Genomic DNA, 25,432 nt, shown 5'->3' on the forward strand with positions numbered 1-25,432 from the left:
TGACTACTTGACCTTGAACACTCACCTCAAGTGTCCCCTCCACAGACATCCCTCCAGGTCTGGCTTGGGTGTCCACTATGGGCCCCTGGGCCCCCCTCTACCTACCACATAGCACAGCATGCTCTGTGTCAATGGTTTCATCCTTTTCTGTTTGGCTTCTCCACGAGACCCCAGGCCACATACTGGCGGGGACCACGGCTGGGTCTGTCTGGTTCCTCGAATTCTGGCCTAGGTCAGCCCAGATCTAGGAAGCACCACTTGGCGCTGTGCTGGGGAGGGTGTGGTGCAGGTGGACAGAGATGGACGGGTGTGTGTGGCTGCATCTGTGTTGTGATGGTGTAGGGGGCTGAGTGCTCCTGGAGCACTGCTCAGATTTCTACCTAAGCCCCTGGGGAGGCTCAGGGCGCCTCCCAGAGAAAATGACATCCAGTCCAGACCTCAGCATGAGCTGCTGAGAGGGTCCACGGCAAAGGGTACATATGTCATAACATGCAGAAAGCTCTTTGCACAGAGCCCATCAGGGGGTGTGCACCATGCACATGAAAGCTATGAGGATTCTTTGTGTGTTTGTTTTAATGTTTGTTTGCAGACAGAGAGAGAGCAAGCAGGGGACAGGCAGACAGAGAGAGAGAGGGAGAAAGAATCCCAAGCAGGCTCCCGGTTGTCAGCAGAGAGCCCGACGCGGGGCTCGAACTCATGAACCATGAGATCATGACCTGAGATGAAATCAAGAGTCGGACGCCTAACCGACTGAGCCAGCCAGGTGCCCCGAAGCTACGATGATTCTTAGCCTCCAGGCAGAGGAGAGGAAGTGTTTCTGACACAGGAATGATACGGAAGAGGCAAAGGCATTCAGAGTGGCTGGGGTGGGGGATGGGGTGAGAGAGAGGAAGCCATTCCCGAGGCTGCAGGGATAGCATGTGCCCAGGCTTGGCTTATGTCTGAGAGACAGGACCCTCCCCTGGAAGGGAGGACAGGGTGGAGGGGCTAAGGGGTCATTATTAAGAAAATGGTGAAGTCAACACCGGAAGCCATGCCTCTCTCCTCCAGTACGCTAGGGCTGTGGTGATAAGGGCTTGGCACAAAAGCCAGACCAGGATTTTCTCTCCTTAGCTTCACCATCGCTAGAATTATATCGGTCAGTACCTTCCAGCTGCCGGGACAGGCTAGGCTGCAGGGCCGCAGTGTAGACCAACAGGGGTTTCTCAACCCAGCACATCTTTTAAGATCTGTGCGCCCTGCACACGTTACTTAACCCCAGGGTCACATGGCTGCAGGGAGAGCTGACAGTGGTGCCTGGGAAATGTGTCTTTGACCAGTGCAGTCACTTCTCAGATGCTTGAGGAGGGAGGGCTCTGAGAGACCAGTTCATTCATCCATGTGTTTCTTTAAGTTAGTATTTGCTGGGTGTTCACTATGTGTGGGAAGCCAAAGCCCGGTCTTCTAGAACCCACAGCCTAGAGCAAAACCCCATGATTAGCAGGGACTTTTCTGTTAGATCTCCATATCTAGCAAACAGTGGGTGCCTAAGTAGAGTCTGCCGAATGAGCAAATAAGTTAATGAACATTGGAGGAAGGGGTCACTAATGAAACGATTACACAAATAAAGATGTGATTACCGCTGAGATAGGCCCTCACAAGGAAAGGAAAAGAGACTAGGAGAGACTGCCCCAGCCTAGGGGGTGCAGAGAAAACTTCCAGGGGGTGATGCCTGAGATGGGATGCAAAAGAGCAAAGGCAAAAGCAGCTGGTGCAAGAGGTAAGGAAGAGGCACTGTGGGTAGACAGAAATGCATGGGCAAAGGCCCTGTGGTCTGGAAAAGAGAGGATGCAGAACATTCTACGAACCAAAAGGAAGCCAGTGCGGCTGCAATAAAACAATATAGTATGCAGGGCCGGGGTCGGGGGCTGTGGCCAGTAGAGGCCCCAGCAGCAGGCACGGGCCAGACCACAACTCCACAGGGATGGGTTCTCAATGGAGGAGGCAGCATATGATCTCTCTGGACCAGCCTTACTAACTAACTAGAGAGCTCAACCTTATTGAGAAGTATATTAAATTTAAAAGTCCAGAACAGTATTCATAGAAAGTAATTTGGCAATGTGTATCAAGACCCTCAGGGGTGCCTGGGTGGCTCAGGTGGTTAAGCGTCTGACTTTGGCTCAGGTCCTGATCTCATGGCTTGTGGGTTCGAGCCCCGCGTCGGGCTCTGTGCTGACGGCTCAGAGCCTGGAGCGTGCTTTGGATTCTGTCTCCCTCTCTCTCTGCCCTCCCCCACTCACTCTGTCTCTCTCTCTCAAAAATAAACATTAAAAAAAATAAAGAACCTCAGACATTATTACACCTGACAAGTGAACCTCACTTTTGAGGGCCATTACATAGAAAAGTGCCATGCATGCAAAATAGCTTAACATAGTCTTAAAAAAAAATAACGATAAGATTTATGAGGCAACAGAGGAATGATCATATATATTATGGTACATGCGTTGGGTAGAGTGTATATAAAATTTAATGAGTGTATGAACAGTTAATACCAGTGTGGAAAATAAGAAGTGTTTATTTTATCATAAGTAGTTCAATATCACAGTTGTGCATGTGTGTGTGTGTGTGTGTGTGAGAGAGAGAGAGAGACAGAGATCTTAACCGTGGATACACACATATGCATGTGTGGAGAGAGATAAAAACATCATCTACACAAATCAACAATAACAGTGCATACTGCATAGAAGAATGAGGTTAAGACTGACCCCACCAAAAACGTACTTACTTGGCTTTGGTTAGTGATTCTCCTTCTCATTTTCTGTAATACTCGAAACTCCCCCAGTGACCATGTCTTACCTAAACAGTGGTGCAGTATGTTTTGGTTTGCTCATTTTTGTAGTAGAGAAACCAGGTTTTTGGTTTTTTGGTCGCATTTTGTGTGTGTGTGTGTGTGTGTGTGTGTGTGTGTGTGTGTGTGTTTAATCTCACTTACCGGGATTCCGGGCAACCCAGAAGGGCCTTCGGGGCCAGGAGGACCTTCTTTCCCCTGAAGGATGCAAGACACAAAAACACCATTAGATCTCTCAGACTGGCTTTTCTGGAAGGAAACGATCTCACACAGAACTGCCCTCACGGGCTGGCAGGCATCTTCGGTGAGAAGCGAAGTGCTTGCCAGGCATTGCCTGCCCCACAGCAGGGAGGCGCCCAGGGCGGAGCACATCACGGCAGGTGCATGTGCACACAGGGAGGCTTTCCAGCGTGTTACATGGACTCAGGGGGACTGAAGATGGAAATGCCTGGTGGGAAGAAGATGCTTGGGGTCCACAAGACGTGGGTCCAGCCCCAGCTCTGTACTTTATCTTCAACACTGCCTGAGGGCCAAACCCTCACCACGCAGCACCACAGCTCCTGACCACAGCTCCTGACCTTGTTGGGCACACGGGATCCAACACAAGCAAAGAGCTGGCCTGGGGCTAAGCAGATGGTTTGGTGTCACCATCCCCTCGTCTGGAGGCTCCTAAACTTCCTACCAAGTTTATAGCTGGTGTTTTGAAAGACTGTGTTTACCAAATTGCCTTAATTCATACTTCATTTTCCATTTTATTCGCCAGACACACATCACTGCCAAACACAGCTTCTCAATCAGATGAAGTCATCAATGCTATCATTTCTACCTGGATGAGTGTTCTTATGTCACCTGTGTCTCTAATTAAGAGGCCCCAACGCCTTTATAATCTCCGGCCACTGTTTCTTTTGAAGTGGTAAAATGCTGATGTCAGGTTTTACATTCTAATCCACCTGCCACACAAAATGAGGTATCCTTAAGGCTTGTGATGTTAGCTTCTTGGAAGAAAACCAAAGGCGAAGATATTTTGATATTTAATTCAGATTTATACAGATTTCATAAACAAAGTGGATTTTTTTTTTTTTTGTCAACTTGGAACAAAGACTCAGCATCATTAGGGATTTTTAAATACTGATAATGGAGCTCACTGGATTCCTTCCTGAAGGTCTGTTTTTCCAAAGACTCTAGTAGGGAGCCACTACTGGAATTAGCAAACTCCAGCCCTTGCTGCTTTTGCAAATAAAGTTGTATCAGAACACAGTGGAACCTTTTTGTTGACCTACTGTGCATGGCGGACTTCATCTTATCACAGCGGTGCTGAATATTTGCGACGGAGACCACGTGGCCCACGAAGACTAAAATATTTACTATTTTGGGCTTTTTTAACCCCATGATGTGAGCTGAAGATACACAAGAGGTCAGCTTGGTCCTAATCCTGTTTGTATTGTGCAAGTTGTGCTTTGCTGTGGAAATTACACGGTTTTTGTAATGCTTTTTTATTTATTTTCGAGTGAGAGAGAGAGCGAGCTTGAGGGAGGAGCAGAGAGAGAGGGAGACACAGAATCTGAAGCAGCCTCCAGGCTCTGAGTTGTCCACACAGAGACTGACGCAGGGCTCGAACTCATGAACCATGAGATGATGGCCTGAGCCGAAGTCGGACACTTAACCGACTGAGCCACCCAGGTGCCCCAGGAGAGAATCTTAAGCAGGCTCCACGCTCGGCATGGAGCCCGACGCGGGGCTCGAATTTGTGAACTGCAAGATCATGACCTGAGCCAAAGTCAAACAGTTAACCCACTGAGCCACCCAGGCACCCTGGAAATTACATAATTATTCATTAGGTAACCCAACTAAATGTAGGTGGAAAAAGAAAAAGAATGATCTTTAAGTTAAGACTTTATTTTACAAAGATGACTCACTATCTAGATGGCTGTAACGAGATAGCTATAAAAGATTAGGAAAAAAAATACCCTATCGATCTAGGATTCTGCATTCAAATTGCTTCACAGGTGGTGTTACATTCTCAAACCACTTTTTCAAGAAGCAGCAAACAGTAAGTGGGTAGATGTTCTTTTTACAAGAATAACGACAAGAGACTCCACTAGGGGACCCAAAATCGAAGTAAGGCCTTCCTTCTATGTCAAAAAGATTGGCAAATGGTTTATATGTTTCATTTCAAAATATAATGGAAATATTTTCAGTTTGTATCTTTTTTTATTATGTCCCATTTAGCTTTTTAAATTTCTTTTTTTTTTTTTTTAACCTACCAATACTCATTGTTTATGCTAAGAAAACTCGGAGCATACTCTGGTTTGATGTATACAGTGAAATATCGGGACCCCAGGCAGCTTCAAGCACAGCCATCGCTTGCCACAGGGTCCCACGGCAGAATCGATGTCTTACTCAATACAGTTTAGCTCCGAGGTATGTGAGATTCACATCTGGGCTGTATCTTCCTCTCCTGGGGCAAACGGTCTGTGTTTGTGGGGGAGATCTTTTGGTGTCCGAGAATCGGTGCAAAGCTGCCTGCGGTAGGTTTTATATTCCCTTCCACCTGGGACTTCTAGGGGGGCAACTTCAAGAGGACTGGCCGGATGGTGAACAAAAGCCGATCCATGCGGCTGTTAGTTTTGGATCCCAACACCCCCGCAGCCCCCAGCCCGGCCATCCCCCACAGCGGGTCAGTGTCGAATGGCAGAAGGACACTGAATCGGGAGTTTCCAAAGTGACTTAACTCCCAACTTGGACATTAATTACCTGTGTGTCCTTGGACTAGTAACCCAAACCCACTGGGCTTTGCCCTCCTCCTCCCAGCAGGAGGTTAGGACGAGCTGTCCTAACTGATCCCTCAAGAGCTCCTGGCATCAGAGCCCAAAGATGCCAGGGGAGGGCTGACCTGCCTGCGAGCCAGCTCGGAACGCCAGGCAGAGTCCTGTGTGACTCCCCTCTCTGACTTCTCGCTCCTTTTTGGGTCAGTTGGGTAACAGGAGCTACTCCTGTCCAACGTGCCTCCTGAAATATACCGTAGCCTCAGGGTGGGTTGGCTCAAGCCTTTCCCCTCCCCAGTGCCTGTTCAGAAGGGAACCACACCCACAGGGCCTGTGTGAGCTGGTTGTAAACCGGACTCTGGAATCCCAGGTTGCCAGGCCATTCATCCAAACCTATTTTATTTTATTTTATTTTATTTTATTTTATTTTATTTTATTTTATTTTACTTTTTTATTTTATTTCACTTTAATTTTATTATTCTATTTCTTAAATTTTTTTTAACGTTTTTCTACTTATTTTTGAGAATAGAGCATGAACAGGGGAAGGGGCAGAGAGAGAGGGAGACACAGAATCCGAAGTAGGCTCCAGGCTCTGAGCTGTCAGCACAGAGTCCGACGCGGGGCTTGAACCCATGAACCTCAAGATCATGACCTAAGCTGAAGTTGGACGCTTAGCCAACTGAACCACCCAAGTGCTCCAAAACGTTTATGTCAGAGGCAAGAAACCACGGTCCCAATGGGAAGCAAACAACTCCCCTCCCCCATGGTTTCATTGCAAGACTGTGAATACTTAGGATGAGGAGCCACGGAGGCAGAGGGAGGACCAGGACCAGGCCTGTGAACACCTGGGTTCTGGGAAGCCCAAACAGACTCAGGGCAGGTCCGGTCTGCTAAGGAACTTACCGGCGGCCCTTGGATCCCTGGAGGTCCAGCGGCCCCAGCAACGCCATCCGCTCCCTAAGGACGACAGAGCAGGGAGTCAGTTTGCTGTGAGGATCTCAACAGAGATGGTTAGCGCCTCTTTGTGCACGAAGCAGTGCACGGAGGGTGCGTCCTGAGCCCCTCCCCGGCTGCCAGAACCACAGGTGCTCCTGGGAGCCCCCCCCCCCTCAACACGCTGGTCTGGTCTCTGGGAAAAGATGTCAGGGGAACAGCAGCCGTGGGGCAGGAAGGACCAGAGTAGTCGCCAGCCAGCCGGCCTGCCCGGCAACAGCAAACTGTCTCACTTCAGAGTGGACGCCTCTGGCTAACATCAGGGGACATTTGGGGACAGAAGGCAAGAAGGAACAAGTGGATTTATCTTCGAGGCTAATAAGGAGGGTGTTTTTGGTTGTGCCAACCCAGGGATGAGAAGTGCATGGAACCATGAAAGAGGAGTTCTATGCACGTAAGTGAGTGCAGCAGGGTGAGTCCGCTCAGCTCCCTCCCCTGCTGCTCCTCCTGTGTGAATTCCAGTCCCCCAAGGCTCAGAGCGCACAGCCTGCCCTCGTCCTCATCCCGGCTCAGTGAGAAATTATCCACCTCCCAAATCCAAACTCCAAAGCGCCTGCCTCTCCTAACACCTTCATTTTCCTCCATAGCCTTTATCGCCATCTGCCACCCTAGTGTTTGTTGATGATTTCCTTTACTGGGAACTAAAATATTGCCTCGGAGGTAGTGGGCACTCAATATTTCTTGAATGAATGAATGAATGAATGAATGAAAGCTGGGCTGGCTGGCAGATGAGACATAGATTCTTTTTTTTTAAATTTTTATTTATTTATTTTGAGAGAGAGAACTCGCAGGGGAGAGGGACAGAGCGGGAGAGAGAGAGAATCCCAAGCAGGCCCCATGCTCAGTGTGCAGCCCAACGTGGGGAGTGATCCCATGACCCTGGGATCATGACCTGAGCTGAAACCAAGAGTTGGAAGCTCAACCAACTGAGCCCCTCAGATGCTCCAAGGGGACAGATTGTTTAGACTAACGAATACACTGCTTCTTTCTAGCTTTGGTCAAGGGGTATACGATTCCCATCTTCAGCTTCCTTGTCAGTGAAAGGGTAGAAGTGATATTATTGTCCGGGCTGTGAGGAGGGGAGCAGGAAATGAGGCAGTGCTTGCAGTGTGCTTAGCACGGAATAGAAGGTATCAGTTGGGGTGCACCCTCTCAGAGCCAGCGTCCCTGGGTCCATGTCCTGGCTCTCCACGTTACTCCACTCCTCTGTGCCTATCAGTTCCTCTGTAAACTGGAGAAAAAGAGCTCCTATTTCAGCTGAGTTGTTGAGAGAATTGAGAAAGTTAATACATATAAGGAGTTAGTCGGCATCGGCACGTACTAAGGGCTCTCCATAAAGGGCTCTCCGTTATCATAAGCACAGATGACAGTGGTGCGTCTACTGGCCAGCCCACGACCAGGAACATGGCGGATACTAACTAAATACGGGAGGACAAACACACAAGCTCTGCAGTCTTACTGATACCTTTCCAGCGATCTTTAGTGTTTTTTTTTTTACATAAACTTGTAGGAAGCCCATATCATACCAAGTCCTGGCCAAGTTCTAGGGCTACAGAAACAGCTACATGGTGGACCTCAAGGAAGTCTGGTACAGCTGCAGAAGATAGGTGTTGTTTCCCATGCCAGACAAATTCCCGGGGACAAGACGCAGTCTTCCACCTCTTCCACCAGGTAAGGACCCAGTAAATGTTCACGAAATAAAGGGATATTGATAATATTGGAACAAAGAGCCTAAGGTTCATGGTTCTCTGGCTGGGACGCTACAGGGAAATGACACGTCTAGTCGAAACCTAATAGAACAGTGGAGTTTCTACTACAAATCAGGATTCTTCCGTATCATTTTGCCAAAAACTTCCAGCATCCTCTCCTCTGGAACCTAGCTAAGTTGGAATTAAGTTCCATATGGCAGTTGGGGTTAAGGGTTTCATCTGAAAGTAGGATGCCAACTGAGCACCAGGAAATAAACTCTAAGGAGCCTTGTCTGTTTGGTTTCCACATCCCGGGTTCCAGGGTCTGACATATAAGCACTCGAAGAAACAATACAATGACCAGGAGGGTTTCCTGCTCTCGAGTTGCTACAGAATGACTGGCCACTGACCCCGAATGGGCAGCTCACCAGGATCCACTCCCAAAAGTGATTAACAGTCCAGGGCACAGCACAAAGTAGATGCTCAGGAAACATCCACCGAGTGAACTGAAGAACACATTGGTCAGTCGGAGGCAGACCAGCTGCAGTCTGATTGTGACTGTCTCTGAACATTTTTTTTAATGTTTCCTTTTGAGAGACAGAGCGTGAGTGGGAGTGGGGCAGAGAGAGAGGGAGACACAGAATCCAAAGCAGGCTACAGGCTCTGAGACATCAGCACAGAGCCTGATGCAGGGCCTGAACCCACAAACCGTGAGATCATGACCTGACCTAAAGTCAGATGCTTAGCTGACTCAGCCACCCTCTGATGGTGGCTGTTTCTGAATCTCAGATGCATCATCTTGCATGAGAATGATGTCAGGAGCCCTTTCCTAGAGTTGTCAAAGAACAATTTCCAATGAGAGGAGCACATGGTTTCATTTGCAAGGGGGGTGGGGTGGGGGGAGACGTGTTATAGGCTTTGAATGACCAGGGTGGGGTGGGAGTGGGGCTTTCCCTCATCACTTACTCTGGGGACCTCTCAGCTATTAGGTTACACAGGGAAGGTACAGCCTTTATGATATGGGAAGTGTAATATAAAATTATTTCCTTCTCAAATGTCCCTCCTCAATTCAATGCCAATGTCTCTCCCCATTACCTATGACATTGCTGCCTTGATCATTTTTAATTCTTGTGCCTGTCAGATGTCACAAAATCTAATAACATATTCAAATACGATGCAAAGGGATCTCTTTTTTAAAAAAAAATTTTTTTTTACATTTATTTATTTTTGAGAAACAGTGAGACAAAGCGTGAGCGGGGGAGGGGCAGAGAGAGAGAGAGGGAGACACAGAATCGGAAGCAGCCTCCAGGCTCTGAGCAAGCGGTCAGCACAGAGCCCGACGCGGGGCTCGAACCCACAGACTGTGAGATCGTGACCTGAGCCGAAGTCGGAGGCTCAACGGTCTGAGCCACCCAGGTGCCCCGCAAAGGGATCTCTTAAGTGAAATTATTCATCTGAAGAAAATGCGGAATTTTGTGAACTTCAATGATAGTAAACTCAGAGATCCCCTGCAAGGTCATTCACCTGCTCATTGCAGAGAGGCAGCGGGGAGGCATTAAGTCTGAGAAACTGAAAAGGACGGTAGCGGCACCTACCCTGGGCAGGGGGCAGGTGGGAAGTCAGCCGAGTATCAGAGATTTAAGTAGGCTCTCTAGTAAACTGGGCAAGCTTGAATACTTTTGTAGCGAATTTACTTTCTATGAGTTTGCTGGAAAAGTTGATTCTGAAGTGAAAGATGGGGTTTCATGCTCTCATATGATTTTATTGAAAAAAATGCATTTAAAACAACCTAATTTGGGTCGCCTGGGTGTCTCAGTCGGTTAAGTGTCTGACTTCGGCTCAGGTCACGATTTCACAGCCCATGGCTTTAAGCCCCATGTTGGGCTCTGTGCTGACAGCTCAGAGCCTGGAGCCTGCTTCAGATTCTGTGTCTCCCTCTCTCTGCCCCTCCTCTGCTCACATTCTGTCTCTCTCTCAAAAATGAATAAACATTAAAAAAAAATTTTTTAAAGAAAATGGTCGTACTGAATAATACTAATTATTAGTTGTTATTATTATTGACTCCAGTAAACCCAGGAAAATCTGTGCTTATACAGACGCTGTGATTCCCAGAGTCTCTTGCTGTGGGACAGGTTCCTATGGAACAGGGGAATCTGTTTCTACATCTTTTACTAAGATCCTAACTTTGCAGTGATCTCAGGCCTCCCTTGCCCAAGCTAGATACAGATTAAGAATTAACCAAGCCTGTCCATCCCTGCCAACACCCTCCTGGCCCTTACAAGCACCCTAGCCTCACTGCCCATTGGTGCCACTCATATCACTTGGTCCTCAACCCCAGATGCCTCAGGGACCCACGCTCTCCGGTCAGCCTGAGACACCGTTCAGGTGTCAGCCTAGTCCTCAAAGTAAGAGCAATGTGCAACGTGACCCCATCTCCAGGGAGTATGGAAATGCGTTCAAATGTCAAAGCCAAAAGAGAAGGGGATTCAAAATCATCACTTACCCGTGGCCCAGGGTTCCCGGGGGGTCCCATGAAACCAGGAACGCCAGGATGACCCTAGGGAAACCCAAGAGGCAGTGCTTAACAACGACTCCTAAGAAGCTCTTCGCTCTGACAGCCACCGAACACCAGATGACAATCCAGACTCTAGCTTCTCGCTCCGATAACAATTTCGGATAAAGACGCTGGCAACAAAAAGACCTTATTTTTTCTTAAATATATTCTTGGTACTTCCAGAGGTTGAGGAAGTATCTAACAATATTTACAAAACCAAACCTACCCTGAAAGCGGACCTGCTTCACAATAATGTGAAGGAAGACGGTGTGGCTGAAGACACAGGTGAAAACAGAAGCGGCTATAATGGCTACAACATCCTGTGGCTGGGTGGTACGTCTAAGGGTGGGGGTCTTCTTACTATGGTTTCTAACTTTTGTGTAGGCTCGAGACACCCCATGATAACAATCTGAAAGCAAATAAATGCACATGCACACGCAACATATGCTCCCAAATGGAAACTGTTCCGGTTTCTGAATTATGGCATCTACACTATAATAACGTTGCAGTTACTTTAGGAAAGGGATTCACATCTCCGGGCAGAGAGGAGTCCATGTGTGTTAAAGCAGGAGCTAAGCGGGGCGCCTGGGTGGCGCAGTCGGTTAAGCGTCCGACTTCAGCCAGGTCACGATCTCGCGGTCCGGGAGTTCCAGCCCCGCGTCGGGCTCTGGGCTGATGGCTCGGAGCCTGGAGCCTGTTTCCGATTCTGTGTCTCCCTCTCTCTCTGCCCCTCCCCCGTTCATGCTCTGTCTCTCTCTGTCCCAAAAATAAATAAACGTTGGAAAAAAAAAAACTTTAAAAAAAAAGGCAGGAGCTAAGCAAGCTAGAGCGTATTGCGTGTAACATTTAGTTTTAGTAAGACAACGTCTTATAGGATCAGATAAACCGCAAACCACCATGGAAGAGACTTCCCTGCCCTCCACCTCTATCTCCTACTGCTGGAAAACACAAGCTGTAACAGTCAGGATACAATGTACTTATTTGAGGAAAAAAAAAAAGTTAGAGAGGGAGAGAGCCAAACCATAAGAGACTCTTAAAAACTGAGAATAAGCTGAGGGTTGATGGGGAGTGGGAGGGAGGGGAGGGTGGGTGATGGGCATTGAGGAGGGCAGCTGTTGGAAGGAGCACTGGCTGTTGTATGGAAACCAATTTGACAATAAATTTCATATTAAAAAAAAAGAAAATTCACTATGGCAAGAATAATCCGGACACATTTTGTTTTTCCAAATACAGATGGAATTTTAGCTAAGTATGTCATTCAGACCTTGAGCATAGCTAGCTCTTCCCTCACTGCCTCTGGAGTACCTGCTCACCTGCCTCTCCTTCTCACTGAACAGAAAGCCCCGTGAGGTCAGGGATTTGTCCTTACGCACCATGCATCTCAGAGCCTGGGGCTGTGTCCGGCATGCAGCCGGTTTACAAGGAGGACCGATGGAGAGATGCACAGAGGGGTGATGGGGGGAGCACAGGTGCAAAAGAGGAAAAGGAAAAGGGAAGAGTGACAGAAGCAAAGCAGGAGAAGGTAGCCAGTTTAAATGGCAGAAAGGCTGCTGGAGGCTGGGGAGCTGGGACTGCAGAATCGGTGACCCTGGATAAAAGATGACGGGACTGCCATGTTTGAATCCGCAGAAAGAGGGGTTTCTGTTGTCACGGGTGCTACCTTACAATGCACTCGGACACGTGGTCCAGCAGGGCTGGCTGGGCACTGAGTGCAGAGGGGCATCGTGAAGGATTTCAACTAGCACCGTGAGTTACACAAGAGGCACCTGAGGAACGATGGGGGTGGGAGGAAAGAAGGGGGCATGTTGTAATGGGTGACTACCATTTCAGTAAACAAAAAGCTCTAAAGGTCAGAGAGTCCAGCAAAACCAAACGAAACCAGAAAAGGCAGTCTCCGCAGATAATTGGGGAAGGGGAATATCACCATGAACCAGAGGAATCAATTTGGAAACCATGAAAACGTGGTTTAAAAAAATCCCGCTGCAGGCAAGGAAGATCCAAGCAGTGATGTCAGAAATGGCAGAATGAAATTTATCTAGGAAGAACAGTGATACCTCTCCAGGTTCATTATAAAGTAAGTTCTTACCTGGTCACCTTTCTGTCCAGCTTCACCAGCTGCACCCCGCTCTCCTTTACTTCCCTTGGGAGAAAAAGAAAAAAGAAAGAAAATTACAGGAAATTCTGCTAGAACTACATTGCAAAAGAAAAAAGCTCGCATGCCTTCGTTCACCCATTCATTCATTCATTCATTCATGTACTCTTTCTTCATCAACTCTTACTAAGTCTGAGCTGTAGGCCAGGCAGGGTGTCCACAGAGAGAAGTTAAGGGAGTCTGGTTGAGGAACCGATGGTGGAATGCCTTAATGGGGTTGTGGGGTGCTGGTGGGGGTTACTGAGAGCCCTGTATGTTTACCCCTTGAACCTGGATGGAGCTGCAGGCACCAGAAACCATTAGAAGGAGCTGTGACTGTCCTCGGTTTCCAGAGGGCTCCCTGACCGCAGTGTGGGGTGGGTTGGAAGGGCCAGCATGAAGAGAGGAGGGGAGGTCAGGAGGAAACTGGGGTGTGAGGATGTGGGAGGGGAGGGAGCAGAATCAGCAGGGTCTGGGGGCCCTGCAGAGCAGGTGTAGGGTGGGGAGGAGGGGGAGCTGAGAAGGTGGACAAGGCAGCAGTGTCCACAGTCTGGGGGAGATGGCTGTGCCCATATGTTCCCTCCTTGCTCCTTCCCTTGCTACCTGTGCGACCTGGAGTGGGTCACTTCAACCCCAAACTGTAGGATGTCTTTTTTCTCTATCAAATAGAGAAAATAGTGATTGCCTACCCCGTGAAATGTTGGGATAATAAAATCAGACGCCTGGAAAGTACAGCATAGAACTCAGAACACAGCAAGAGCTCAATAAATATTAGTATAATTAGTATTTTGGATTATTTTATACTTGAACTCTGGCTTTGTCATTAGTAAGTCTGTCATTAGGCAACCTGCTTCAATTGTCTGTCTCCTTATTCCTAAAATAATATTAATACAACCCCTTTGTCATGGGGTTGTTGTGAGCATTAAGTGACCTAAAATCTACACAGTGCATGAGCTAGTGATAAATTCATTGTTAGCTGTCATCTTTCCCGTCATCATCAGCATCAGCATCACCGGTATCACCATCACCATCATCACCATGGTCACTGTCACCATCACCATCATTATCATTATCCTCACCATCATTATTGTCACTGTCACCATCACCATCATCACCGCCACTGTCATCATCACTGTGGTCAAGACACTCACAATATGCAACCCACCAAAAATATTTTTCATAGACTAACCTTGGAAGTAACACTCAAAAGTTCTAATCTCTCTTAACTGTCACACATTTTGGCTTTGCATTTAATGCGGTAACAAATGTATTTCGGTAAAACGTCGTTAAACAAAAACATGTCAGTTCCGTTAAAAGAAGGCATTATGCAGTAAAATAAGTCTTTCACAGTAAGTCAGTCTTGGCTCTGTTTCCAGGCCTGTCACATCTTGTTTGTGCATCCTTGAGCAGATCATAGCCCCTCTTTGCTCTGGGTTTGCACATCCAGTAAATAAAGGATGGGGGGCAGATCAATCTAGGGGAGCCCTTCCAAGTCCAGAGTCCCCCAGTTCACCATGGGCCCAGCCGTGTGGACACACCGTGTCCAACATCAGCAGTTCACCGATGGCTGTAACTACCTCATAATGCTCCCTGGCCGCCTGCCCGAGGTGCGTTGGGAGCCTTAGGTGAACGAATGCCTGTAGAACGTCAAAGGCCAGTGTGCAGGAGAGAAGAAAAGAGGTTCAAAGGGGAAGAGCATTTGTTCTGTCATTTTTACATGTCATTATTTCTACTGCTTTTAAGTCTATAAAGCCAGCACACTGTCTGCAGGCCGTATTATAACCTCAATGAAAAGAAGTGACGGAATAGCACACGGCTTCTCTGACATTCAGGACAACTGCCTTAAAAGTAAATGGTTCCTTTTCAAATCCCAGTCCTCAGTCTGGGCTTAGGGTGGTTTCAACCTTCAAGTCCCAGCAGTGAAAATGTCAGCAGCTCAAGGATCTCCACAGTTGTCCTTGTCTCCTTCTCCGCTGCAGCTAAGGATCAAAGCATACACAGCCACCCCCACCCCTGACTCACTTCCTTCCAGAAGAGAGGACTGACATTTACCGAGCCTCTACCCGCACCCCCCTCCCCCAACACCCCCCTCCCCCCCCCCACCCCGCATGCTGCTGGGCCCTTCCCACATGAGATCCCATTTTGTGTATTTTTGGTTGGTTTGTTTGTTTATATCCTGAGCTGATGCAAAAAATATTCAACGTGTCTGTGTTATCTAATTTATGTATTTATTTTTTAAGTTTCTTAATTTATTTTAAGACAGAGACAGCATGAGCTGGGGAGGGGCTGAGGGAGAGGGAGAGAGAGAAAATCCCAAGCAGGCTCCGCACTGTCAGGGCAGAGCCCAGTGCAGGGCTTGAACTCATGAACCGTGAGAGCCAAAACCAAGAGTAGGACGCTCAACCTGAACCACCCAGGCTGAGCCACCGAGGCACCCCTGTGTTATGTAACGTGGTCAGTAAAGACTACTCTAGGAGGTGGGGGTTATTACCAGAGTGTATAGATTGAAAAAAAATCTGAAGACCAGAGAGGTTAAGTCATTCACCTGAGGTCACACAGCTAATGAAAGGCAAGATTGGGACTCTAATGCAGATCTGTCTGTATTCAAACTGTCTCTCCCTGCCCAAGTTACTTTTCCGGCTATTTTCCTGGGCATGACACCTTGCCCCACGGGTTTTCTAATGTCAAGAACATAGCATCTATAGTCTAGAAGTCTGACTCACCATGCTCCAGGAACCTTTCTAAGCACTGGAGATACAGCAACCAATAAAACAACAACACAGTCCCTGCCCACCTGGACTTTATATTCTAGGGAGATTGCTAGTTCATTACTAGCTCAGTTCTCTTAGATGATCTTTATTCAGAGTCATTGTAAGGGCTTAAATCTCCCCATGAACAGAAGGGAAGAGATTCTCTCCCCAAACCTTTTTCTTACAGCATTTACTTCAGAAAACTTGTCACTGTAGGGTTCTTTCTCTTTGAAATGTATGTAAATCCTTTTAACAGCTAAATAAGTCCTGCCAGATCTAGGATTCAGAAATGTCTCTCTCAAGGACCTGGCAACCATCCCTTTGAAATGTAATCAATCATCCAGAAAGAGAGCACTTCCCCCCCTCGGTCTCGGTCTCAAAGCCTCTGTGGGGAAGGGAGCCCAACTGAAAAGCCAGGCACCTTGCTCCAAGTTGCAGAACACTTCCCGTCATTAAGACGGACAGCCCGTTTTTCCTTTCTTTAAAGCTGACTAACACAGACGATCACCGAATTGCCAGAAAAATTTAGGATGAACGTACGTGACACCTGGTGCTATGAAGTCCTCTTACTTGAGACCCGGTTATTGTTGGTCTTGAGGACTTGCACACCGCAGGTGCAGCTGCCTGGCTGCAGGACAGAGGGAGATTTCTGCCTGACGTGCTTCACCCTCTGCAGCCATGTTTACTCAATAACAGGACTGTTTTCCTTCTCTTCCACCTTCGTGGAGAGGTTTTCTGGACTGGGAGGAGATTCTGTTTCGGTTTTAATTACATTTCTTCCACGTCACCGTGTGCTAAGCACACGATGTAACAACTACTTAGAGGGTATGTTCCTACCAGGGGCTGCTCTAAGGATGTGGGTTTCTGTGAATCTACCAAAAAGGCAGTTCTCTCGAGGGGTTTACAGACTGTTGAGGGCAGGGCCTAAACTTTCTCAAATTAACGAAGTCTCTGCTACTAGCAGGATAAGGCCTGTCCTTGGATTCCCATGGGCTATCTCACTGCCTAGAAAACCCGTCCCCCAGGACGCCTGGCACATCCCTGCCTCACTTTCCAATGCAACTACAATCACCTCTTCCAGGTGGCCTTCCTAAGTAACACTTTGCCCAATGGCATTATTTTCCTTCAAGCCATTTACTCTTCTACTGACCCTTTGCTACAGTTGTTATTCATTCAAACAGAGAAACCACTAGGAGGACCACTTACAGTTAGATGTACCCAGCACTTCCTTGTACCCAGCTGGTACCACGCCTGATGCCCTGTAAATGCCTCCCTGTTTAATCCTCAACATCCTCTTTGTGAAATAGGCCATATGGTTCTTCTTTTAGAGACGAAAGACCCTCGATTCAGAAAAGTCAAATAAATTGCCACTATCCCCAGACCCCATCCCTGAAAGTCAATGTTTTGTGCAGTATGAAAGCTCTAGAATGAAGCTGTAATTGATCATGACAGTGACCTCCCCAGGTCCAGCCAGCAGTCAGAGCCGCTGCAAATCTGCAAGATAAATCTTAGGGAAGCTGATTTCCCAGATGCAGGATTGCAAATGCAAACAGACAAACAAATGCCCTTGGTGATGCACATGACCAGTGAACACAGGGACATCTGGCTACGAAAGAACGAGAAAATATTTGTAAGTGCTCAGCCACTGGTAGCATTTTCAGTGTACAAATTCATCTTCATGTCTGCAGGTCAAGCTGAGATCTTGTTTGATAAGCGAGAGAAAATGAAACAGTCCTCCCGTCTGTTTTCTGGAGAGTGGAGTGGGATGAATAACGAGCATGGAGTGGCTTGGGTTTGAAGCCAAGAATCAAGGCAAGCCTGTGAATCCTCAGATGAGCTATTTAACTCCTCTGTGACTCACTTCCCCAACAGTAGGTGGTGGTAAGGGGAAGCCTCCGCCCCACCAGGAGCTGTCCTTGGTGCTGGAGTTGGTCCTAATATTACTAGGGTTAAACCCCTAGGGGATACTAACGGGGGTAGGAGGTCCTTGAGTCCTGCCAGCAGGGATTCCCCTCTGCAGTATCACTTAGTAGTTTGGTAGTACTGGCATTTAAATCTTGCTAAGCCTCTGCTTCCTCATCTGTAAAATGGGACAATATGTGTACCTCCTAGCATGATGCTGACCATTGCAAGAGATGATATTGTAAAGCAGGTAACCTGAGCATACTGCGTATGCTGCCCACTGTAACTGCCTGGGAGCTCATTATGTAGGGTGGACCCTAACACCTGCCAACTTCTCAAGGTCATGATGGACTCCCAAGTGGAGACAGCTAGAACCCTGTCTTTCAGCTGCAGCACTAATTTCTGTTCTTTTTCTGGGTGGAAGCATTCTTTGGCTTTCTCTGAATATGTAAAGGAACAAACCCTCTCTAGAAGCGAATTATCAAGGAACAAAGGCAGAGCCATTGTCCCAAGACACCAGCACTTCAAGTGGGATTGGGCCGATAAAGAAAACAATCCCTACTTAGTGGAGGGAACTCCTTATCTGTTTAATTGATTTGCTTTTGTTTCTCTGCATAAAAAGCCATTCCTCAGCAGAGGCTAAACCCAGCAGCCTGTGAGTTGACAGCAAAGGTTACTTAAGGATCAGTTGAAACTAGCCTGCAGAATCCTCCAGGCAAGGAGTTTAGCCCCAGCTGATGACCCCAGAAAGGGGGAGTAATTCAGGGTAAATAGCACAGGTGATGCTACACTTTATGGGTGTCTCTCAACTAACACTGCCCAAGAAAAAATCTCTTATTCCATCTACACTGAAACCTGATAGCTGTAGTTCCTAAAGCAAGAGCCCTGGGTATGCCAAAACGCTGTAAGACTTCACAAAGTCTATGGATCACAAACACTCTATGTCTTAGCCTGTCAGGCAGGCCTGGGAAATCTGGATGTTTGCCATCCTGATGCCCAACTGTTCCAGGGAGCACCCTGCTGTTACCCCGCAGTGTTGGCTTCCTTGCCTTCTAATATAATAATAAGAGGTCCAACCCCATTTTCAGAGTTGACCCTGGAGCAAGGCAAGTGAGCACTTGGCCTGGGTGTAACATGTAAGGAGCTCTGGAAAGCTCAGTATCCAAAATTAATAATAGTCCAATGCTGTGTTCTTCAAAGTCAAAATCAGTGCCAAATAATCCAAGATGAACAAACTATACAAATGTAAATAAATGGGGCTCCCACAGGGCTGGGATTAGGGGTTTAAGGAAGGTGAATGGTTCAAGTGTAGGGTTAGGTCCCATCTTTATTGAAAATTTTGGGGTGCCCAGGTGGCTCCGTCAGTTAAAAGTCTCTTTATTTCAGCTCAGGTCATGATGGTACAGTTCATGAGATCAAGCCCCGCATCAGGCTCTGTGCTGACAGCAAGGAGCCTGCTTGGGATTCTCTCTTTCCCTCTCTCTCTGCCCCTCCCCCACTCATTCTCTCTCTCTCTCTCTCTCTCTCTCTCTCTCTCTCTCTCTAAATAAACTTAAAAAAAACTTAAAAATAAAATAGTGACATTTTGTTCCTTGTGAATCAACTGTGCTAATTCTAAACTTTTTAAAATATTGCACTAAAGTCCTATTTATCTTGGTTACTGAGGTTTTGGGCTTCTCTTATATCTTACGTCCAGGTCCTCACCCCAGTCCCGGCCCTGTCACTGCTGTGACCCCACGGGCTAAAAAAACAGGAGAAGCAGGTTGGTGCTGGGCCTGCATAGTGCCAGGCCTGGTGGGGGCACCCTCAGCAGTTCTCAGGGCCACAGGCCTAGAAGGTGACTGCTTTTATACCTCTCAGTTTGTCAGCAGGAAAGGGAAGGGCAAAAGTAAGAAGCTAGCCCAAGGTCATTGCTGAGTGGGAATGCCAACCCCAGAGGTCTGGCTCCTGAGCTCGCTCTCTCCTACTGACAATTTTCTGCTGAATTTCATGTCAGACAAGCCACGCCATGTCCCAGCCAGGCCACAGGAAGAGACACAGTGACACATTTGCTCCTGAATGTCAGGGTAGGGTAGCGTGCATAGCTTGCAACAGCACAGGGTCCCCAAGGTAGTGATTACAGACAGCCCCCAGGGGCACTGACGGTGGGGGAAGGTGACTGAGGGTGGAGGGTCAGCTCTCTTCCCCTCCTGGCCCCACGTCTGCACTCACACAGTCTCTCGTGCTTAGAGCTATGTACCATCACCACAAGGAGCTCAAATACACAGCCCAGACAACTGTTTTCGGCTGCCAGAGCCTCCCCTCCTGTTCTATGGCCGAGATCACAGCTCCTTCTTCCCGGGCTGGTCTCCCTGGCTTTATGAAAGCACAGAGCTTCCCTGCCCATTTTAGATGGGTGCCTCGTCATTCCTGTGAGTGGTAGTAACACTCACTCACACTGGCACAGCACTTGCCTAATGAGGTTATTTACTGAGTGACTAGTTCTTTTTGTGCATTACATCGTCCAATTCTAACAAATCTCTGAAGTTCCTTTTGTTTTTTTGTTTTAAATAGGCTTCACACCCAGCACAGAGCCCAACATGGGGCTCGAACCCATGACCCTGAGATCAAGACCTGAGCTGAGATCAAGAGTTCGACGCTTAACCAACCACGCCACCCAGGTGCCCCCTGATGCTGCTTTTATTCTTTCTATTATTGGGTGGTGAAATTAAGGTCCAGAGGGTTAAAGATTTTGCCTGAGACCACACAGCTCTGACTCGACCCAGGGCTGGTATTCAAATTCAGAGCCCTCTGACCCCAAAGCTCCTGTCTTAACCAGTGAGGACTCCCCATTCCAACCCCCTAGCTCACTTCATTATTCAACCACTGAGGCGTTTGTAGAGGAGTAACCTGAGACTCAGGAAGTTCAAGTGCCCCTTCCCAAGGTCACTGAGAGAGTCGGAGCCATGGTTAGACCCTGAATGTGGGTGTCATTGTTTTAAAACCATTATTCCTTCACACTGGACATTACTCTTCCTCAAACTTGGATTAACCAGTGACATGAGCAGAAAGGATGCACTCAGTGTCAATGATGGCTCACTGACCTGTGGTCCAGCGATTCCTGGAGGCCCTGGGAGGCCCCTGGGCCCAGCATCTCCCTGTAGCAGGAACAGGAAAAAAAAACCCAGTAAGAATCAGTGTCTGGAGCTTATACCCAGAGTCACCAGCAAGCTGCTGCCCTGACACACCTATTCACTGATTTCCCGCTGAAATTTCTGTCTCCTGCCTCCATCCAGCATGTCTGAGCAAAGGGTGTGGGCAGGTGGCAGTACTGAGTGTGACCATGCATTCATGGGCATAGCCCATGTCTAATGGGGTGGCCAGTCCCCAAGATGACCCCCTGCCTCCCATATTCACACCCTTGAGTAGGCTCCCCCCACATCTGTACCAGAAAGGCAGGGCTGTGATCTCCAAAGATGATACATTTCATCGCGGTGACAAGGACAAAGTTTCCCCCTTTCTCCTTACCTTTTTCCCTTCTGTGCCTTCTCTCCCTGGCTTTCCCTGGAGACCTTTGTCCCCTTTAAAACCTGGCAGACCAGGAAGGCCCGGGGGGCCTGGAGGGCAGTCATTGCACACATCCTGGGGACAGTAAGTAATAGTTACTGGTAGAGCAAAAGGAGACACGTGCAAGTGATATAAAAGCAAACAGGTGGATCGAGTCATTACCCAGAGCATTTGTGTCTAACTTTGCATTTTTCTCTTAATCTTAAATTAGATTTTAGTACTGATACATCTGGATTATTCCCTCCCTTCTCTCTACTTCTAGCCAGCCAGACTGCTCGAAGTGGAGCCCACAACAATGATGTCAAAAGTACGCCACTCCCTGTGAGCATTTAATAACATTACAGATTTGATGCAAACATTTAGTATTCTTACAAAATAACATGTCCCATCTCTGAAGCTGGTGACAGAACCAAGCTGGAAGCCAAGTTCTCTGTCTTGTGCGTTTGCCTAAGTGGTTTGTACACAAAGCAGTCGAACAAAGGAAGCAATGGGCACACACCCAATGTGACCACACACACCTGGCATTGTTCTTTGTCCAAAGCAAGCATTTCATAAACTGTCCTAGGAATTGACCTTTGCTCTACTGCTTTGAGGCAGGTGAGTGATGTCCTTGGCATGATTCTGAAGTCCTCTGAGCCCAGGGAACATTATTTCTAATTTGTCTGTGTCATCCCAAGACCTTGCAGTTTGGAGTGCAGTGTGCAGCAAATAAAACTCACTGGCTTGACCACACTGTAGCCTGTGTCCTATCCCAGAGTCCTGCTAGTTTCTGTGCAATCCTCCCTCCCCTCGTGTGACAAAGATTGGATGAGATCATACAGAGGAGGCACTTAGAATAATGTGAGATCATTCCCAGTGCATTTAGGTAGTAGCCTCAATTCATGCCTGCACTCAGTGACTCCCTCAGTGCAAAACTACTTGCGAAGCATCCAGTTGGGCTCCACACCTTTCTGCTTTGAGACCCGGTGAGTACGTATCTTGAAGAGTTCACGCTTACATGGCGTCCATCGGCACAAAACAAATGCACCAACCACAGCCTTCTGATTGCTCCACCAGAGGCGTGTGCACAGGCCCGTGGCAGCTGCACGTGTGCATACTAAAGGTGACAGTGTGGGTAACTGAGCATTCTTCTTGGTCTCTAACTCAGGATGGTCTCTGACTCACAAAAGCAACTCTGAATGGCTTACTTTCCTTTCATTTGCTTCACTGCTACTCAACCTTTTAAACAAATGTTTACTTTGAGAGAGACAGAGAGAGAGAACGTAAGTGGGGTAGGGGCAGAGAGAGAGAGACAGACGGAGAATCCCAAGCAGGTTCCATGCTCAGTGTAGAGCCTGACGCAGGGCTTAATCCCAGGAACCACATGATCATGACCTGAACCAGTTATCAAGAGTCAGATGCTTAACCGACTGAGCCACCCAGGCGCCCCTCGTATGTAACCTTTGAAGAGTATTTAGAAATCTCCTGCACCAAGAAGCCTTCCTGATTGCTTCAGATGGGGGACTGCTTCTGACTCTCGCTCCCACAGCCCCAGGAACTCCTGCTATTGAAGTGTTTGCCTCGCTGCTGACGTGGTCCGTGTACAGGTCCGTCCCTTCCCCACCACGCAAAAAGAAGGTGTGGGCTCTCAGAGACAGAGGTAGAGTTGCTTTATCTTTACATGTCCAATTCAGAGCAAAGAGCCTCCTGCCCATCGCGAGTTCAATAAGTAAATGAACTAACCAACCCAACTGCCCTACTGACCCTCTGACCTTTTGACGTCCTGTGCCATCTTCTTTTAGCAGGTGGTCTGAGCCGCTGGTTGAATGTTTTCTAAAGGCTGGGGAGTGCCAAATGTTGGGGTGTACGGAGTGAAGGTGAAAGACACAAACCAAAGTATACTGGTTTTGGCTGGTGTGTTTTGTTTGGAAGAATAGCAGATTCGGGAGGAAATCCCCTATTCCTAGACCTTGTCTTGTGGTTCTTTCAAACGAGGTATCTCTATGAAGCTCTGCAGCGATGGGTGTATGCTCTGTGGGAATGGGGCTAACCTGGGGGCACCAGAGATTCTGCCCACTGAGCTGTGGCTGGAGGCACTGGTGGACACAGTGGTGATCCGGAACCATTCTTTGTGGTGGGATCCACACCACGAAGGGGTTATCTGTATCTACCTAATATAAAATCTCCCCGCCTCCCTATTTCTTTCCAATTTCTGGAGGGCTCGCAGCCTGGGTCTGTCTTCGTCACAGATTCTGTGTAGGATGGCTCATTGAAGATGAGTTGTAGCAGGTCCCCAGACCTAACAGTGTGGGGGCTGGACTTACCACACTGACCCAGTCCAGGAATCCAGGGAACACAGTGAGAGCAGCCCCCCAACCTGCAGTCGCATCTATGCTCACTCTGGCCCCTGGGACCCCCGGTTTTTCCCGGCCCTGGGCTACCCCAAATGCCTTGAGACTAAATAGGGTTCTGTTTGCAAGAGACCACACGAAGCCTCTGCCCACCTGGGATCCTGGCTTTACCCCTCTGAGTCTCAGCCTCCTAATCTGTGAACAGAGGACCTCAAAGTCTGGTGAGAAATAAACAAGATAATGCATGAAAAATGCCTGACGCCATGCCTGGCACATGGTGACAGCACAACGAATCTAGCTGCTAATGTACCCCTGCGATTTCTGTTAGTCTTTCCTTCCCTGAATCTGTTGTCTTGCCTCATCTTCCGATAAGATGCCCTTGGTCATCAATACTGGCTGCCAACTTCTCTACTTAACCGAGCTGTTCAGGCAACTCACTCAATGCCTTTGAATCCATTCCCTTATCGTAGGATCATTCTCCTTCCTTAGGGGATTGTTACAATATCTAAATGAAATAATGCAGGCAGAGCCCCAGTTGTGTTGCAGGGTTCTTTGTGTGGGGTCTGTAAATGCTGATTCCCTCTGGTCTCTACCCCCTTTCTTTTGTCTGGGATGTTTTCATCAAACCCAGCTCACTGGGTTGGTAGTCAGCAGGGTACAGTACAGCAGGTAAATGCACCAGAAAATGCCTACCAAAGGGAGGAATGCCACAGACCTTGCTTTGTGAAGAAAGCAGTTGTTGCTTTCCAGGAGTAGAGAGAACCTCCAGGTCATCTTACCCAACCTCTTGCCAGATACCTGAATCCTTGCTGCAATATCCCTGCCGAAGGGCCACCGTGCAGCCTACCCGTCCAAGCTCCAGGTGACAGGCAGGAAACTCCCCACCTATCTGTACTTTATCAGGTAGCTGTCACAAGCCCTGGCCCATGCAAGATGAAGTCAGATGACAGGGGCGTTAAACACAGGGGCCTGCAGCTGGCCACACTAGGTTTGGGTCTCAGCACTGCCATCATCCAGCTCTGTGACCTTGAACAAGAAAGTGCCTTCCCCAGCTGGGCTCAACCTCCTCCTTGGTAAAATGCAGACGTAACAGCGCCCACCCACTGGGTTGTTTGTGAAGATCAGATGAAATAATATTTCTCCAAGGGAGCCATCTGATTGATGGAGATATCCTGAGGATGACCTTGCTGGGCACACATCCAATTGTGGAAGTTCATTTAACCAGGACTCTTAGGAGATGAACTTTCTACCCAGGCAGTTTTCCAACTATGAGAATGAAATATGTGATGGTATAAATTCCTGGGGGCAGAGATAAATATTCTGCAATAAAAGGTGCCTTCTCAGCAAGGGAGGGACTTTCCACCAGCCACCTGGCCCAGACCAGCAGTCTTTAACCTGCTATAAAGTAGGGAACGATAATAGTACACTCTGCTGACCTGGGCAAACCCACTTGGCCCCAGGCTGTTGTCTACAGGGTTTCCAGGCAAAGTGCAGCTCCATGGCTCCAGGGAGCCTCAGGCACCACCCTGAGTGTGGGTGCCCACTTCCTTCTGGGGTGCCCAGCTGCTCTGATGAACACAGCTGCACCCTGTAGCAGGTAAGGAACACCAAGCTGACTAAATGTCATTTTCAATGCTGTAGCCATAAAGCATGAGGCTCCACATTACTGTTATCATTGGCAGAAAGGCTGGGACGTCTTGAGGTAGAAATCCTTGCAGGGGAGGGACAGGGCTGATGCAAACCCAGCTCCTGCTAGAGCAATGGAATTATGAGAAATGATTTAGGCTCATAAAACCCTGCGATAAACAAGGAATTGAATCAATAGGTAATGATTTCTTGTCATGTCCTTGACTGTGAAAAAAGCTTTCTCTTGTCAATTAAAATCAGGAAAGACTTTCTCCTACTACTTTAAAAAAAATAAAATGTATAACTTTCTATCAAGGCAT

At 48.0% G+C, this 25,432-nt stretch overlaps 1 protein-coding gene across 5 annotated transcripts in view; it reads right to left on the reverse strand.

The window, feature by feature from the left end:
• Positions 1–25,432, reverse strand: part of COL22A1 (collagen type XXII alpha 1 chain) — a 260,776-nt gene that overhangs the window by 36,111 nt on the left and 199,233 nt on the right. For all 5 annotated transcript variants that reach the window (XM_023248206.2, XM_023248207.2, XM_019823180.3 and 2 more), the window contains exons 45-50: positions 21,118–21,231; positions 20,694–20,747; positions 12,914–12,967; positions 10,777–10,830; positions 6,496–6,549; positions 2,972–3,025 (exon numbers count right to left, since the gene is read on the reverse strand). In XM_023248206.2, the coding sequence (XP_023103974.2) occupies positions 2,972–3,025; positions 6,496–6,549; positions 10,777–10,830; positions 12,914–12,967; positions 20,694–20,747; positions 21,118–21,231 (384 nt within the window). The remainder of the gene's footprint in view (positions 1–2,971; positions 3,026–6,495; positions 6,550–10,776; positions 10,831–12,913; positions 12,968–20,693; positions 20,748–21,117; positions 21,232–25,432) is intronic.

The sequence above is a fragment of the Felis catus genome, chromosome F2 (assembly GCF_018350175.1).
Source record: "Felis catus isolate Fca126 chromosome F2, F.catus_Fca126_mat1.0, whole genome shotgun sequence".
Classification (NCBI taxonomy): domain Eukaryota; kingdom Metazoa; phylum Chordata; class Mammalia; order Carnivora; family Felidae; genus Felis; species Felis catus.